Raw genomic sequence first — 18,433 nt, forward strand, 5'->3', positions numbered from 1 at the left:
GCGCTGAGGGCGGCGGGGCGGGGCCTCTGCCCGCCCTTATCTTACGCCGCTCGCGACTGCCTCGCGCCCTGCCGCTGCAGCCACCTCTGCTATGGCGGCTTCCGGAGAGGAGGAGGACGTGATGGCGCGCTACCGCTCCCCTCTGGTGTCGCGGTACGCCAGCGCCGAGATGGCCTACAACTTCAGCGAGAGGAAAAAGTTCGGCACTTGGCGCCGCCTCTGGCTCTACCTCGCCCAGGCCGAGCAGGTAACGGCGGGACGGGTGCTGACGGCAGAGCGGCCGGGGCGGGGGGAGCGTGGTGCAGAGCCTTCTTCACGTCCCGAGTCCCTTAAGGGCTGTGCCGGATGAGGGTCCGGGAACCGGCGGGAATCGGCCATACTTTCCCGGAGCTACCCTCGGGAAACTGAATAGAGCAACTTTCCAGGCGCCCCTTCGGCGCGTTCCGGAGAGGAGAGGGGTGCGCGGGATGGGAGCTCTGTGAGTTCAGGGTTAGCCAATCCTCTGTATGCAATCCTCTGCGTACCTGTCGCCTCTCAGCGAATCACTTGTTCTCACCTCATACCATCCCCCTTGCACTTTTGCCTGTACTGTTAAATTGGTTTTGTGAAAGCTCTGCTAAGCAATCTTTGTTGAGCAAACATCAGTGTCCTTCCCAGGCGCTCGGGTGTTTATTTTCCAGGAGGTGTGACGGTTGAGGTCCACTGTCCATTCAATCCGATGGCTGTCACTCCGTGCCAACCGGACCACCCCCTGCATTTGCAGCCGTGTGTTATTAGATAGCCCTTTTTATCGGAGATAGGTTTACTTTTGGCCAAAGTGAGCAGTACATTTACCCTGCAAGTAGTTGTGATGTTTCGGGTAGGTTGAGTGCCGCAAAAACAAACAAACAAACCCACAAAAGATTGGGTATTGTTTTTTATCAATTCAACTGTTAGGTAGGAGCAGCTGAGAGTATGTCCATATGATTGCAAGCTGTTGTGTTAGTAGAGGATGTGCAGTTAACTTTTTTGACATGTAGTTTAAGGTAAGCCTTCTGCCTTTTACTCTGGTCCTAATTAGGGATAGCCACACGTATAGCCATTATTACATCTTATTTGAGGCATAGTTTTTAAGATGCACAATCTTGATTCTTTGTAACTCTTACCAGGTTTTTGACAGTGAAAAAGCTGTAATGTGTTCCCCCCTTAAAAAAAAACCCAGAGAAAAAACAGGCACAAACCCACCCCACTTTCTGATAGAATAGAAATAGCTTTCAGACTCAATAGGCACCCTTTTGTTTTGTACAGGGTCCAGTTTCTGTTTTCAAAGCCCCGGGATTGCTAGGAAGCAATCCAGGCCCTAGGTCTGGCTGTTACTGTGAGTGCAAAGGAAGAGAAGCACCATGATGGAGAACGAACAAGCAGTGCATTGTCATTAATGTGTTACTTCTCCATGAAAGGATCATATCACTACAGCAGCTTTGTCGATAACATGCTGGACCTAATGTGATGTTTCAGAAGCTGAAAGATGCAATTATACAGCTGTGCTAAACAGAAGTCACGTTCTGAAGTACCGTATACCTGATTTTGTCACAGTTCAGATGCTGGAGTGAGAAAGCTGTAAATCTCATCTGGCATAAAAAGTGCCAATACCATGAATGTATGCTTGAGGAGCTTTGCATGTTCAAAGCATGACAATTTAAACATAGTCATATAAATTCCAGCAGATAATTTTCACTTTTACTTCTGTTCAAGAACAGAGTACTTTAGTTGCCCAATAAAAGAAAGCAATCTGCTTGAAAGAACCAGTTTGAGGCCTCTAGGTTTCCACTCTCAAGCCCTGAACTTGAGGCTACCCCATCTCTTGACCTTTGCTCTGCCTCCCATTGCCACCCCAGAGTTTTGTTCCCAGAAAGATGAGACAGCTCTTAGAACTTCTTGAGCTCTTTTTTTGTAATGGGAAAAGGGAGATGACTATTTTTATCTGGCTCCTCATTCCAGAGCAATTTGTAATCTAATGTCAGCTATGGACTAAAGGAGAAAGAGTCAGCTACCTCCAGCACCTGTTACCTCTGTCAGTGATTAGTTAGTTACACATACAAGCAGGTTCCTTATAGAAGATGCATAGTATTTCTATAAAAAAAGAACACCAACCCGAATACCAGGTAATAAATTAACTATGGCAATTTACTGCAGCACATACCCTCACTTCCAAGACATTCATATATTGTTTCTTCAGTCATTCTTTTTGAAGATAGGTAGTGTATCTTTTCAGATAAATTAAAAACTAAACAGTAACAAATGAACTGTGGACAATACTTACTTTTGTCTTCTGATAAATCATATCTAGGAAGGTCTAATCATAGGTTTTCTGAAAGTTACAGGGAGTAGTAAGACAGAAGACATGCAGCTTAGTGACAAAATTTTAGGTAAAGTACAGGGCCAGGCAGATGGCTTCAATATTCACTCAACTTAATAGATGAAATTTTCAAGTGGTGCACTTGGAGTATGTGAGATAAGAATGGAAGAATTATTTCAGTAGAAACTGAATTTGGCAGAAAGTCTATAGTGTTTTGCTCCTTTCAGCAGGCAATACTGGAGTTTGAAAGAGCAAAGTGTGCAATTAGTAAGAAAACTTTTCCCAACTTGACAGTATTTAAAGTTTAGGTTAAGAGCTGAGGTGTCTGAATTTATACTCATCTCAAAACACTAGTTTAATTTATTGAATAAATTCTTTTGTATAATAATTCTTCCATTAATACTTTTTGTCATGGACTCTTGACTTAATTGTATTTGAAAGTACAAATTTCTTTGAGCTCTCCCTTCTTGTAGAAGTAGCTTTGACATCCAGCAGCATCAAACTGACAATATGTTTTTCACATGTGAAATATAAATGTTTTCTCTCTTTCTGTAGTAACCCTCCATCTGTTTTTTCTGTCCAGATTAAGTTTCTTTTTTTTTTTCTGTCAGATGTTCTTTATACAATGAGCAACCCAGCATTCTCATTCTGTGTGCAGGAGCTGTGCCATGTCATCTGCCTGTTCTACCCTGTCCTTTAGGAAAAGTGATAAACAGTCATAGCTGTTAGAGTGGCACATCAAAATATTGGGACAGTCTCAGAAGAATGACACCCTAAAAGGACAGTCCAAAGAGCTCATCACTGACTTCACTCACCTGTGGTGCTTTGGGGAAAACCTTGTGTTCTCCCTTGTGTAATTTTCCTCTTGGTTTTCTTAGGTGCATGGGTTCAAAGGATGTTTTCTTTCCAAGGTACAGCCAATATCAGCAAAAGCTCATAGGGAAGAGGCCTCACACATTGTTTGTGGACAGATGAGAACATAATTTGTCTTGGCACTACCCTACCTTGCACGTGTTCTACGTCAAGTCATCCCTTTTTGGGGAGTTATCTCTTTCCTCTCTGTATGACTGTGTACTATGGTCAGCTTTTCCCAAAAAATCACATATGTCTGAGCAAGGCATGAGATTTTAATCTTGGCACAAGAATGTATTGCCTGCTGAGCTGCCTGTGCTTTTAGGCAGTTGCAGTCTATACCAGTGCACCTCAAAGGCAGCAGTCTGGGGCCAGGTGCTTTTCCTCATTTAGATGCACACTCATAGGCATGTATATGCTTGCGACAGCAGAAGTTTGGGTACTAATTATCTGATGAGGACCTTGAGGACACATCTGCTTCACTTGCTGTCTCCTTCACTTCTAGGTTCTACATCTGCAAACCATTTTTTCAGTCAGTTTGATTCTGAACAGAACCAGTTTTTTAAGTATTTTGAATCCTGGAAGCCTCCTGGTCGGTGATTCCTCATTACTGATGCACAGAACAATAGTATTTTAATTTGAAAAAGGCAGTAATACCAAGTTAATTGTGAGACTTTTTATTTCTCAGTACCAGGAAAAGACATTTTTTTCATCTTAGTTAGTGGATTACACCAGTGTATAATCTTGTGGTTGGATATCTTTTTAAGTCAGCTTGCTGAAAAGCTCTAGCAATTTTCAAAGATTTGAACATGAACTAGGAGCATTCATCTCCTTCTTCCAGATCAAGTAGCTGATTTCACAATATTTCATAATCAGTGTGAGTTGAGGTACTACTAGATTTTTGAAAAGATACAAACATATAAAACATACCTTTCCATATGTTTTAAGCCCCCTGTTTACAGTTGTGAAGGTCTAATTGTGGTCCAGAGTTTTTCCTGACACAAGCTATTTAGTCACATGTTAGCTGGATTTTTCTTTACTCAAAAGGTAAACTTCATTAAAAGAAGTTTACGCTATAGTGTTTTTATATCACTTCCCCATGTTTTTAAATTTTTGTAATTTTCACAGGAATGTTTCATGATTAAGTAAAGTATGAACCCCAAGAGGAGCATCAGAGAATGAACACTGTCCTATCCTATTGGAAAAAGCTGGAGAGCCCTAGAATGAAAGCATTTGCTTGCTGTTACAGCTTGATTATACCAAATTGTCACACTTCTGGGAGATGTCAGATGGGAGTAAATTATTTAAACAGCTTCTGTCTCAGTTTGTTGGTAAAGAGAAAAAGCAATAAAAGTTCTTTTCCCCTTGCAGTCACTTGGGCTTTCAATCACAGATGAGCAGATACGAGAGATGGAAGCAAATCTAGACAACATTGACTTCAAGATGGCAGGAGAAGAGGAGAAGAAGCTGCGTCATGATGTGATGGCCCACGTGCACACCTTTGCCCACTGCTGTCCAAAAGCTGCAGCCATCATTCACCTTGGAGCAACTTCCTGCTATGTAGGGGATAACACGGTAATATAGTATTTCCAGTTCCCTGCCTGCAGAGCTGGGAAGAACAAAGCTACAGATTTTTATTTTATAGCTCTTTATTAACTTTTCTTTAAAAAATATTAAGTGGATTTTTCAGACATTTTTGTTCATTTTACTGCTGAAGTTAATTCAGTTCTTTAACCTGACTACCCTAAGAAGGCAAGCTCCACTTGGCTTCTTTCTTCTGATGTGAAGCAAGATCTATCTGGATACTAGGCCCTAGCCTCTGCTTGCATGCTTGAATATTTATATTCAAGGAGATAAGAGGGGAGTTGCAAAGTTCACATGAAGAAACATGTGAACTGTGTTGATTTATCAGTTACACCCCCTGTGACAAGAGTTCACTGACTTTAAAAAGGTCCATGAGTTTTCAATTGCTGCTTGGAACCCCTGTGTAATTCAGAGGAAAACAAGTTTTTCAGCAGCGAAGGGAATGGATCAGTGTATTAAGTGAAAAAGGAAGTGCTACCATTCTACAGAACTGTAAAATATTTGTGAAAAACCTCATCTAAAACAGAGTGCAAACTGAAGCCTTATTTCTCAGCATATGTTGCTGTTCCACTGATCAAGCCATTGCAACTTCATAGCTGCTTTTGTCGCATGAGAAGCTGCTGTGTGGTTATTTTTTCTCTATTCCTTTGCAAACCTGTTTAGCTTTTGGGTAGTATCACCTTCCTTGTGACACTTGCACCCAGCTGCCCCTCAGTCTCATAAGAAGGAGTAAATACGGCTTGTGCCTCACTAGCCCATTTCCTTTCCTGCTGTCTTCAGCCTACAGTGCCTGTATTTTCCCCTTGGGATGGTATGATTTTGTCTGTCATTCCATGGGTAGTCCCAAGAACATCAAAATAATAATTCATAGGCTTGGTGGAAACAGGTATTCCACCATTTATGACTTTCCATGGGCAGTATAAAAGGAGCAATGGTGGATCCAGCATTTTTGTAATAAGCAAGTTCAGTGCAAGTTCTGTTACAAGAAGGAAAGCAAATCATTTGTTTTAAGAGGAGACTTTTGAGTCAACAAAGCATAATCTTTGTCGACTCTGGGAGAAACTGTTATGTCTGGTCTTTTAGACATAGCCCAAAGTTCCTTTCTTTGCTTCTTTCAGGATTTGATTGTCCTCCGTGATGGGTTTAACCTCCTGCTACCCAAGGTGAGAAGGTGATTCTGCAGTGTCTCAGAATTAGGGAACACTTATGTCTTGTGTATAGCCTGTATTTAACTTGGATTTTCCTAAACCTTTGTGGGAAGCTAGGAGGAGTTGTCTGTCTGGGTTGTTCTCAAAAAAGTGAACAGTTCCCTTCCTTTCCTTTCTCAAGTCTTTTCCCAGAGCTTTTTTGCTCACAGTGGGAATTACAAGCAGCTCCTTGTTTATCTGTGCCACAGGTACTACATAGCAATACAACTGGATTGTTTTCAGGATTATTTTAGTCTTATCCTTAGCTATATTCCTAGAAGTGCATCCACATTCAAGAAATGATACAACTTTCTGAGGTCAAATATAGCAGGAGTGTAGTACAGTGATATCTATCTGACCTGAATGAATTAGCATCCAGTTTGCTCTGGACTGTACATGTATTGATTATACCCCAAGCAGGTTTATTTCTGACCAACTCCAGGAATAAAAAAATACCCAAGGATGAACCAACTTGGGTTAGGATTGGGCTTTGGGCAGGATTGGGTTGGGTATGAAGGTTAGACTAGCTTGAGCTCAAGTCTGTCGGAGTCCATGTTTCCATGGATCCTCCACAGAGAGTGAAAAGTACAGAGATAGAATTAAAGCCTTTAGAAAAATTAGAATATATAAAAGCTTTAGATACATAAAGTAGAAATCTAACCCTGAGCCTTAAGTCTTACATGCCCTAAGTCCTAGTTCAGTGTAGAAGGACACAGCTTTAGGCCTAGTGATAGAGTACAGACATAACAAAAATAGAGTAGGGTACTGTTTGTAATTTTTAGTATGAGTTTTATGTACAACAAGGTAGAACCTTATGCTAGTAAGATAGAGTTTTATGTTAATAGATATGCTATGTGCGTAGGTTTTGACGCTGATCTTCGTAGTTTTACGAACTTTAGAATTGTACCTAGATTGGTTAGTGTGTAGATAAAAAATATGAATATGCATTTTGCAATTTGGGATAAAAAGCCTCTGTGTCAGTCAGTCAGGGGGACAGATTGGAGGAATTGGTCGAGTGATCAATCCGATCAATCGATCCAACCTACACCTCCTGCAGCCTGAGGAAGGAGCCTTGCCAGGGAGCCGGATGGGATTCTAAAGGTAGCCTGGGATTTGGGCCCTGGGGTCCTGTCCCTTCCTCCTGTGAGGGTTTGGGACCCCAGGGATCCCTCCTTGCCCCTGCGGTCCAGTCCCTTCCCTTTTCCCCTGCGGCGTTTGCCCCGGGACTCTGTTCGGGGCTGCTGGGGAGTCTGTGAGGGTTTCTGTCTCTGCAACCGGGAACTGCAAGGGTTTGGGACCCCAGGGACCCCTCCTTGTCCCTGCGACCCTGCTTTCGGGAACTCTGCCGAGTTGGGGACCCCCCCACTGCCATGCGGGGATCCCCGCGGCCGGGACCCCTGTCTGGGATCTGTGATCTTGTGTTCCCTTTCTGTTATTGTGACCCCACGGTTGGAAAATCCTGCTTGGGGTCAGATGGGAGGCTGATTTACCTAGAGGCTGTAATGTCAGATATGTGCTTTGCCTATAGTCTTACTAGTTCTGCTTGTTAGGAATTCTGTGCTTTGTTTGCTGTTTCATTAGAACTCTGTGTGTTAAGATTTCTATGCTTTGGTTATTGTCTCATTTAGACTTTGTTTGCCTGGGTTTGTAATTGATTGTATTGTAAAGCCACTCTTAGAACTCTCGCACCTTCAGATACATGCTTGTAAATAAACCACTCTATTTAGATACTAAAATGCTGTAAGACCTTTTAGATACTTTATGCCCGTACCCGACCTAGGCACAAGTCCAATGACTTGTGTTAGCTCTTGCTTGAGTTTTGTAGCAAGCAGAAATTGCATGCCCTGAAAAACGGAAAGACGCCATATTCTACAATTAGAGGGGGCTGTACAATTGCCCCTCAGGGTCCCTCCCTGCACAACTGACCCTTCCTGCACAGCAGTTTCCCTCCCCTTTTTCTCACAATGTTGTGCTTAAGCATGCAAGCTTCTGCTGTGTTGTTTGGGATTTTTTCCCCCTCTCATTCCATCTCTTCTCTATCCTTCCCGCTTCCACCAGCTCGCAAGGGTGATCAGCCGGCTGGCCAACTTTGCTGAGAAGTATGCTGACATGCCTGCTTTGGGCTTCACTCACTACCAGTAAGTAGCCATCAGCCTTTGCTTTCTCTTTGTAGTCTGTGCTTTGATTAAATTGATCTGCTACTGCTCTTTTGACATCCTTTTTCCCATCACTGACCAGATGGCTGATCAGAAAAGGCGTATGTGCCTGACTTCAAGCTTGTCTCACAAAATTGGACTGTTGCTTTGACTAGCTGTCAGCAGTTGCTTCAACACAGCTTCATGAAGGATGACTCCCAGGCAAACACAGATGTGCATATTCTCTGCTGTTTCAAAAAAGTGTGACTGGGAATTGCACTAAGCCTGTCTTCCAGCTAGATTTTCTTTGTTTTTCTTTAAGTTATTTTCTACTGCAGCCTAGAAAGTTTTGTTAATGGCTACTTGTTACTACAGATACTGAGTCAAAGGACGGTGAGATCTGGGTAGTTCTGTTCTTGGGGTAGTTTAATCTCCTGCTTCATGAAGACTGTTTTCAGGAGCATTAAACTCAATACCATGAGGTAAGACTGGGTCTTCTACCCCAGTGATACAGAACAGCAGAGGCAGAGAAATTAAGCATGGGTAGTGTCAGACTCAGCACTTTTAACATTTCTCCCAAAGGAGAGTGAAAGTATCAGGTCAGGTCTCTGATTTATTGTCTTACTGTATATGCAGTATCAGTTCCATCAGCTCTAGTCCTACAGCCCTCATCATTTACAGCTGTTCGGAGGAGTATCTATTAGTTTTATTTGGGCTTTTAGAGGAGTGTTCAAGAAGTGTATACAAAATGAAATCATAATTGATGTCTCAGCCTTTTCTGTGTCATTTGTCAGCAGGGCCTTTGCTCTATTTACAATCACATCCATGTTTTCCCTAGCCTTCCCTTTTCTTGTCTATGTACTGGCAGAGGCTTGTCTTGTTGCCTTTCACATACCACACTAAATTCATCCAGGTTGGTTAGTTTCTTTGTATTCCTCCTGGATCACCTGTCCCTGCTTCCAGATCTTACAAGCTTCCTTTTTATGTCTGAGCTTAATCAGGAGCACATTGTTCATGTGTGTATGGTTTTTTGAAGGAGTATAGAGGTTTTCTTTGGAATTCATGTGAATAGTTTGAAATATTTTGCATTTTGGGTTCTATATAACACCCCTGATTTCACCTTAAAGCATTTGCAGGGGGACTAAAGTGTAGCTGAAGCTTGCAGTTACTTGTTCTATAAGGTAGAAGTCCTACAAGAGGTGTTGGCTGACAGCCAACGTTTTTGAAATGTGTTTGCCCAGAGACTGAGGAACACATTTTTATAAATAAGAAGAAAAGGTTGCTGAGAGGAATAATTTAAAATTACATCGTGAATACAGATGTTTTTGTGCTGAGAAGCTCACACAAGTGCTGTAAGTCAGCCAGGGTGCCCCTTGTGCCCTAGGTGAGTGGAATTGGAGTAGGGGACAGATGCACCCCCCAGTCTTCCACAGCCCCTACAGGCCGGCAGGGGGCGCACGCTTGGCACATGGACACAGAATTGCTGTTTTCTGGTAATGTAATTCCATCTAATTCCTGAAAGAAATTATTACATCTTCAGTAACATTTACTGCTGACATTGGTACATCCTTCTGCCTAAGCCAAATCCTGTTAATCTCTGCTCAAACAAGTCAAGAGAGATGAATCTGTAGGGAACTCTTAATGCTAGACTCAGCAGTGAAGTGTGGTGCTTGTGCAAATCCTCAACGAGTCATGTTGTGTTCTTCAATGTTTTCAGACCTGCCCAGCTCACCACTGTGGGGAAACGCTGCTGCTTGTGGATTCAAGACTTGTGCATGGACCTGCAGAACTTGGAGCGGGCTCGGGATGACCTGCGTTTCCGGGGTGTGAAAGGCACCACTGGCACTCAAGCCAGCTTCTTGCAGCTCTTTGAGGGAGACCACCGTAAAGTATGTTAGACAGCCCAGAGTGCAGACATACAGTCTTGGCAATCTCCGCACTGGAATGCTGTTTTCTTTCAGGGAACATTGAGATTCTGGCATTACATTTACAAAGTCACTGTGATCCCTCTGGGGTTCATTGACAAGGCTCTGTGTGAAAGTGAGCAGCATTTCGAAAGGGTTGTTTCACAGAAAGTAGAAGGTTTTTCGACAGTAAACTGAGAAATGCAATAGACCATTTTTGCTCTTGCTGACCTCACTGAGTTGTATTTTGAACTCTGGTTTTTTTCCGCTTCATCCCAAGGTTGAAGAACTGGACAGATTAGTGACTACAAAGGCAGGATTTAAGCGGTATGTAACATGCATTCTTAGCAGTGTGTGACTCCTGCTGGTAGTGTTGGCTCAGATTCCCCTGGTTGCCAAACATCTGTGCTGCTGTTCACTTATTACCCCTTGCCATCTTCCGTTCCCAGTTGCATTTTCCCGCATGAAACTTCACCTCCTTGATAGGCCACTTCTACTTGTCTCCCTGTCAAAGCACAGATGTCCATTTTCCTCTGTTTACCTCTCTCCCATTTGCATGCTGCCCCAAGAAATTGACAGCCTCGATCCAAAGTTGTTCTCATCAAGACAGAATGACAGCCCTCTACTTCAAGAGCCATGTCAGTCCTTGCTCAAAATTCTGCAGTACTGTTGTGTCTGGCTGGAACACTCAGCTCCTGTGGTTATTTCTAGGGCTTACATGGTCACAGGGCAGACCTACAGTCGCAAGGTGGATATTGGAGTCCTGGCTGTGCTGGCCAGTCTAGGGGCTTCTATACACAAGGTGAGCACCCTACTTGTATACATTAGGGAGAAGGAGAATTGTTTCAGGTCTTGAAGATAAGGTGCTCGTAGTGCAGAATTCTCCGCTCAAAAAATATTGATGTTCCTTGTTCAGCTGTCTTCTTTGTGATCATGTAAATTCACCACTGGGTACATGCCCGGTACTCAAATCTCAAAGATTTTAAGACCAGTGACAAATAAAGCAAGTTAACTGAGCAGATTCTAGGATGGGTTAAAAATTCCCACACCAGATATTAGTCTCATCTATGCTAAATTGATCCAATTAGAGTAAAAGTCTTTCCTAGTGTATGAGTTCTTAAATTGCGCCCTTTCCTCCTAGTTAATTGCCTTTCAGATAATGGTGTTATTCTCTTGTGGATTCTTTTCATTGATTTATCTCTGTTCCCTCCCTCTTCCTCCCCTTGGGTTTAAGTGATCTGTGGTAATTTCTTCTGTTTGGTTTTTTTCCCAGTTCAGTGAGCACACAATATCTGTGTTTGCAAATCACTGTGCAATTTTGTTATGTATTTTCAGTGTTCTCTTCTGATCTGTCTTCCATTCCCTGCAAATATTTGCCCTTGTTGGAGTCCTGCTCTCATCTAATCCAGTGGACATGCTGTTTTCTTTGTTTTCTTGACAAACATTTTTAGGCCAGGAAGTATCAGTTGCAGTGTCAAAAATTTTCTGTCAAATTTTTCACTGCCTCCAGTTTACTTCTTGCATATAGATGCAAAGATTGTCTGAGAGCACTAACAGGAAGATACATTGGTGGGTATCAGTTTGGTTCTGTTTTATTAATTTCTCAAGCTTCCTTTCTAGATTTGCACTGACATCCGTCTTTTGGCCAACCTGAAGGAGATAGAGGAGCCTTTTGAGAAAGACCAGATTGGTAAGGGATGAGAGAGTTTTCCTGGACTGATATATATGTCTTTTCATTTATGTTGGTGTGGCCTTTTAAACAAACTTGGAAATGTCATTGGCAGAGTTGGCTTTAAATTAACTGGAGTTGCCATTGTTAGTATTTTCAATCCTTTTGAAGAAAAAGAAAGAAGGGGAGGGGAGAAGAAAAAAGAAAAAACACCTTGCTAAAGGTTTCTGGATATTAAGCAATTAAAATCAGATTTGTATTTGTGCACTTCCTGTGTTTAGGGGAAGAGCAGGAGTAGCCATGTATGATGTCCCATTGCCTAGAGAAGCAGACCTGGGTCTGAGGAGTGCTTAATGTTTTCCAGTCCTCATGAAGTTGACTGGCAAGTAGGTTTTCAGCTCAACTCAGCATTTTGATCTTTATAAAGCAGACAAATTAGGAACAATGAAACTAGAGTGGACCCTTTCACCCTTGCCAGAAGAAGACCAGTGATGTGATTCTGACACTGTTAGAAAGGGAAAAGGAGATGTAGTATTTTGGCTCTTGGCTGAAAGAAAGTTCAAGTCCCTTAAATAGCTGCATAGAATTGAATAGTGAATTAAGCCTTAGTCTTATCTGGTACCATTCTACATTCTGTGCATGATTTTAATACCGATTCACTAGAGCAACAGGCAACAGTGTAAGCATCTGACTTTGAAGAACAGTGTTATTGAGGAGACGGAGACTCGAACACTGCTAAGATTGCCATGGGTAGCCTAGAGAGATGGTGCTAAATACTACCTTAAAAAGTAAGACTATTTGTTCCTTTAATATGGTAGTACTTCCATTTTGCAGAATTGCAAAAATGACATCTCACTTTTTCTTTGCCCACATTTAGATGTTTCTGATCTGAAGGGGGAAATGGTGGTGTCATTTTTGTTATTATATATTACCCTTAGAAAACTGTTGTATTTTGAGGCTTTAGTCAAAACTATGATTCCTGACACATTTTTCTTTCCTGGAGGAGGACCTTCATCTCTTCTGCCTAAATGCAGCACTCTTTCTGTTGCCCTGTTTGCATCCCTTTTCTGCCTTTGACAGGCTCAAGTGCTATGCCTTACAAGAGGAACCCAATGCGTTCAGAGCGCTGCTGCAGCCTTGCTCGGCACCTGATGACGCTGGTGATGGATCCCCTCCAAACGGCCGCCGTGCAGTGGTTTGAGCGAACTCTGGATGACAGTGCTAACAGGTCTGTTTAGATTGTGCATTGCAGCAATTGCAGATGGCCCTGTGTAGAAAGGTCCTCTGGCCTGTTTAGAAAATACTGCCTTTAAACTAAACTCACAAGATACCACCTTTTCAATAAGCAGTCTCAATAAAATCTAGAGACTACAAACTGTTTTCCTCTGTACCATCAGATAAAAGCTGTTAGGTTTTTTTAATGTCAAGATCTTCTGCAAAGTAAACCTGCAGTGAAAGGGAGGAATACAGAAGACAGGGTAATAAAGTGCTTTCATAGTCTTCCTATTTCAACAGCACAGTATTACAGTACTCACATTTCTCAAATTCTTCTTGTTCTGTATACATTTTTTTTGACTCTATTACTTTTTTTCGCTTTTTAGAGAATAGTTCAATACCTTAACCCTCCACATACTCTAAAACATATTTTGATTTTGAAAAGTATTCTTTACAAGGAGTAGTCAGATCCTGGAGAAAGAGCACAATTACCTACTTTTTAAAAAGTTTCGTGAAAATCTGTGCAAATCTTTAGGATATTGTTCAGCAAATTTTGCTTTGTTCTATGATTCTTCATTATGACTATTTTGAGCTGAGCAGAATTTATCTACAATTATTATCAAGTAAATTACAGCAATTAAATTCAATGCTCTTATCTTTTATTTAGTACTAAATCTGCATAAAGCTCATACATACCTTTGAAACATTTTAATTTCAAAGTCATACTCTGTTGCACAGTTTGATCTCTTAGAATCTTAGAAATCCCTAGACTTCTAAGGTATGGCACCTATGAAACAATGAACAGCAGCAGTTTTGGCTTTATTATGATAAATTAGCATTAAGATTGCTGATGAGAATGTTATTTTTTAAATGTCTCCACAAACATAATACCTGCATAAAATTTTGTGAAAAAATAGAACATTTTTTTTCCAAGAGAGACCTTACTTCACAGCTCCTAGTCTCATCAAAAAAAGAGCTGCATAAGCAGCAGAAAACCATGTCAATTTAAGAAATTACATACTGGTCGATATGATGTGTTTATTTCCCAATAGCTACCAAGTGTTGAGAGATGTACTGGAATGTTTAAAATTTTATTTTCACCTCACCTAATAGAAAGACTCATTTGTCCGCTTAATTAACCAATTATAAAAATCTTTGCCTTGGATATTGCTTCTTAAAGCTGTAGTGTATTGGAAGGAGAATGAGCCAGAGAAAGTTCAATCAACATATTTCCATCAAAGTTGTTTCAGGGCACTGTGATAGAATTGGTGAGCTTAGATGTATCACAAGGTTCAAGAACTAGGATATTTTAAAAGATCATAGTTTATGATGGGCCATGCCCTGCTGTCATGGATGGATAATGCTATGTTTCCTGCCTTGTGATGCAGAGCATTTTGCCTGATACAGCTCAGTCCCCACTACTCCTCTTGTTTCCCTCCTCTGCTTTTTATCAGGAGTCTCCTTTGTGACCAGGAGCTGGTTTCTTGGAGGAAGCCCTCACCAAATGCATGGATCCCCTTGAAAATCCCCACTGAGCACAGCCAGGCATAGCATGAGCATGCAGCATGTCTTACTGCTGGAGGGTAGGATCAGCAGTAGACAGTTCAACACAGAACACATAGGGGAAGGTCCTATAGATTGCTGCCCTGTTTCTAGCTGTGTAATCACTGAATTATCTTGGAGCTTTCTATGTGTGCCTTCACCCTTTTCCCTCTCCCTCTCTACTGACCAAGAAGAAAAAAAAAAAAAAAAGAGAACAGCTCCAGTATTAGGCCACAGTAATGCTATTTAGAGCATTATTTACGGAAGCTGAAGGGTCTGAGGTGGACTGGAACATGGCTTTGTTGCTGACCAGGGTTCTGGGTATGTGTGTTTCGTAGGCGTGTGTGTCTGGCTGAGGCTTTCCTCACAGCTGACATCATTCTGAGTACACTGCAGAATGTCTCCGAGGGTCTCGTGGTCTATCCAAAGGTAAAGCAGGAGATAATGGACTTCCTTGGTAATCCTACAACTATGACAAATGTACAAAAATGCTCCCACTCCAAGAATTACATTTTTATCTGTTAGTTCAAGTGGTTTCCGAGTTTTGCTCTGTTCTCGCCATATTCTCACTGTTGTAGGACTTAGATGAAAGACCTCTCGTGAGGTCAATAAGAGAGTAAATACAAAACTTGTCACAAAGGATATTTTTCCCTGAATTACAGAATGGATATGTAGAACCTAGCAGCAAAAGATACTGTCTAGACAAATCTCATCCAGTCCTGTAACTTACTACAGTTTAAAAAAAAAAAATTGGACATCTTTTTCAAACTAATGTCTCTTACAAGATATGGCTTCTAAGTATTATCAACTTCAGTATCTGGATTTCCAGAGCTAAGTTCAAAATGACAATTTGTCTTTGCATCATGGGGACAAACTTTTTATCAGGACCTATTATAATAGGATAAGGGGTAACAGTTTTAAACTGACAGAGGGACAATTTAGATGATATAGAAAAGAAGTTTTATTACAAAGAGGGTGGTGAAACACTACAATAGGTTGCCCAGAGAGGTCGTGGATGCCCTATCCCTGGAAACATTCAGCATCAGGTTGGACAGGGCTCTGAGCAACCTGATATAATTGAAGATGTCACCACTCATTGCAGGTTGTTCAACTAGATGGCCTGTAAAGGTCCCTTCCAAGCCAAACTTTTCTGTGATTCTGTGACCATTGTCCAGTCCTAGAGATTCAAGGAGAGACAAAAAAAAAAAAAAACCTGCAAAGTTTTCAGTCTATAGACTTTCTATAATGCTGTTACTTTTTGTTTTGTTTTGTTTTGTTTTTGTGGTTGTTTTGTTGTTGTTATTGTTGTTTTGGTTTGGTTTGGGTTTTTTTGTGTGTGTGTTTAAGGTGATTGAGAGAAGGATCCAGCAGGAGCTGCCATTCATGGCCACAGAGAATATAATCATGGCAATGGTGAAGGCTGGGGGCAATCGTCAGGTACAAATGAAGTGTCCAGAATACCTTTGTTTACAGCCTGGTATTTGTCTCCTGAGAAACAAATGTATCTGGGCTCTTGTCCTATCTCACCTTTCTCTGCTCTTCACCTGCTCCCACAGTGTTATTAATACTGCACTAGTGCTGCAAAGCCAGGCTCTGTTCTCTGAGGGGAGAGCACTTGTGGAGATCCTTATTTTCTGTTAGGAACACCATGTGTTTGGGCTAATCTCGCTGGCTGTGCTGGGGAAGAGGGAGACTTATTTTTATGTTTGATACTAGTAGATGTTTTCAGTTTTTTAAGTGTTTGAAGGAACTTGGAACACAGGCCAGGCTTCTTTAAGTGGAACATGTTGGCAGTTGGCTATCTTATAAATTAAAAGAGGATGAATGAATACTGTTAACAAAAATACAAGTAAGACCATTCTGAACTACTCATTCATGTAATCATTCTTCCCTAACTCAGTACACTATATTAACCACTTTGTTTGTAGTACTTCATTCAGCTTCCTGTGTTCATGCAAACTGTAGTTAAATATTTTCCTTAGTAAATAAACCCAGACACAATTAGATTATATTTCCTTATCCTTTACTTTCACAATTCAGGTCAAAATTGATAATCAAATTTCCATCTTAATGAAACACCTTATTTTCACTTACCTTTTAGATAATAATTTTTCCTTCTTATTTCCACATCAAGGATAGAAGTGAAACTTGCAAGAACAATGAAAGGGTTTGATTGAACTTTGAGCAGAATATATGTGGCTTCAGTTTTCTGAAGTTGTGGCAAATCATCCATTATATTAGTCAGGAAACATCTTTTTTTCCCTTTTTTTTTCACCCTATGTCTCTGATGTCAGTGGGTCAGTGAGTAAGCTTCCTGACTAAAGGCATTAAGGGTCACATCATGTGAATCTCATTGTTATTCATTTGAGTCTCTTATTGACCTGCCTTGTTTCTGGTCCTGTTTAATTACGTACCCATGGGGCTTAGTACATTTGTAGAAGGTGTTCACATTCGTATTTTCTGTTTTCCTGTGCTGGGAACTTTGGAACAGCACATTTTCTAGGCTACCCCACCTCATAGTACCAAAACTCACTTCTTTTCCCCACTACTAAACAGCTCCCTCCCCTAAATATCCAGAATATAGATCTGTTCACCTGAGGCAGGTCAGTGCTGAACCAAAATGACATTTGGATAGAGGAAGCGGGATAATTTTTGTCCTAATTGCAGATCAAGGATAATACATTTAAGGAGAAGATTCCTGCATAGCTGTAAGTTTAGCCATATGGCTGTATTTTAGGACCAGCATGGTAATATCTGATTTTGCAGATGGTACCTGACTACAGTCGGTTTCCCTTGTTCTTACAGTTGATTCCAAAGGAATGGGGTTTTTTTTCCTCAGTTTATCCTTATGTAGGCCATGCTTTGCAAAGTCTCACTGCCTGTTAGTTGGACAGATTCTTTTCTTTTCCCTTTTCAAAATCTGTAGAGGTTTTACACTGTTTACAATTGGAAAAAAAAAAAAAAACCTAGAGTGACTCCTATGAGTATTTGGGAAATTTGAAGAAGTATAAATTATTCCAGTGTCATTAACTTATGGTATAGTTCAACAGGGAACCTATGTGACATTCAGACTGTTATAGCCTCAAAAGGCAGATATGAAAAACTGAAGAAAATCTTGTTTTAATGTAGTGACACATGAACCACTGCAGTCCAAACTGTGTCATCTTTTTGCACTGTCCAGGGCAATACAATTCAATATTTTTCCCTCCCAAACAAGTTGGTAAGAGGAACATGTCAATAGCAGTGGAATTACTTTTTTCTTTTCCCATCTTCTCCTCCCTGTACCTACAGGATTGCCATGAGAAAATTCGTGTTCTCTCTCAACAAGCAGCAGCTGTTGTGAAACAGCAAGGAGGTGATAATGACTTCATTGCCCGTGTCCGTGCTGATCCTTACTTCAGCCCTATCCATAAACAACTTGAAAGCCTGTTAGATCCCTCCTCCTTCACTGGACGTGCTCCTCAACAGGTAAAGTAGTGGAAAGAGGGCGTGGGTTGTAAAAAATATGTCGTTTAATCCTGCATCCTTTTGTATATTATATGTACACTCTGTTTCCTACAGAGTGTACATGTTATATAACTCTAGCCATACTACTAAGGAAGACACATTTTTCTTTTTTGATTTCCTTGGCTTTCTTGTCCTTCTTCCCTCTGGCTTTACATTTTTGACCCTGGACATACCAGACTATTGGGTGTCTTTGTGAAAGAGAGACTCCTGTGAGACAAGCAGGTCCAAATGGGGAGAAGGAGGCAAGTCCTTTTCCTGATTTTATTTTTCTCATCTTGAACAGGTGGCAAAGTTCCTGAAGGAGGAGGTTCGACCAGCGCTGATTCCATACCAAAGCGAGATGGGTGGGAAAATTGAACTGGCACTTTAAGTATAGCCTGCAAATGTTTGTGGGTACAGGACAATAATAAAAGTCTTACTGACCCAGGTCTGTTTACTGTGTCATATTACTTTGGTTCTCTACAGTACATTCAACCCCTAGAGCTTACAGCCATGTTGAT

The 18,433-nt window shown here is 41.3% G+C and overlaps 1 protein-coding gene across 2 annotated transcripts; it reads left to right on the forward strand.

Moving 5' to 3' along the window:
* Positions 1-4: 4 nt before the first annotated feature.
* ADSL (adenylosuccinate lyase) lies at positions 5-18,359 on the forward strand. 2 transcript variants are annotated; one of them, XM_063395978.1, is made up of 13 exons: positions 11-247; positions 4,562-4,765; positions 5,893-5,937; positions 8,020-8,099; positions 9,814-9,985; positions 10,281-10,327; positions 10,712-10,802; positions 11,621-11,690; positions 12,750-12,897; positions 14,765-14,855; positions 15,774-15,863; positions 17,718-17,894; positions 18,217-18,359. In XM_063395978.1, exons 1-13 carry the CDS (start codon positions 92-94, stop codon positions 18,301-18,303), a joined length of 1,458 nt encoding a protein of 485 aa, XP_063252048.1. In that variant the 5' UTR covers positions 11-91; the 3' UTR covers positions 18,304-18,359. The 2 variants fall into 2 exon arrangements, with proteins under 2 accessions (XP_063252049.1, XP_063252048.1); XM_063395979.1 differs by lacking the exon at positions 15,774-15,863 and having other exon boundaries at positions 5-247.
* The last annotated feature ends 74 nt before the right edge of the window (positions 18,360-18,433 follow it).

Source organism: Prinia subflava, chromosome 4 (genome assembly GCF_021018805.1).
Source record: "Prinia subflava isolate CZ2003 ecotype Zambia chromosome 4, Cam_Psub_1.2, whole genome shotgun sequence".
NCBI lineage: Eukaryota > Metazoa > Chordata > Aves > Passeriformes > Cisticolidae > Prinia > Prinia subflava.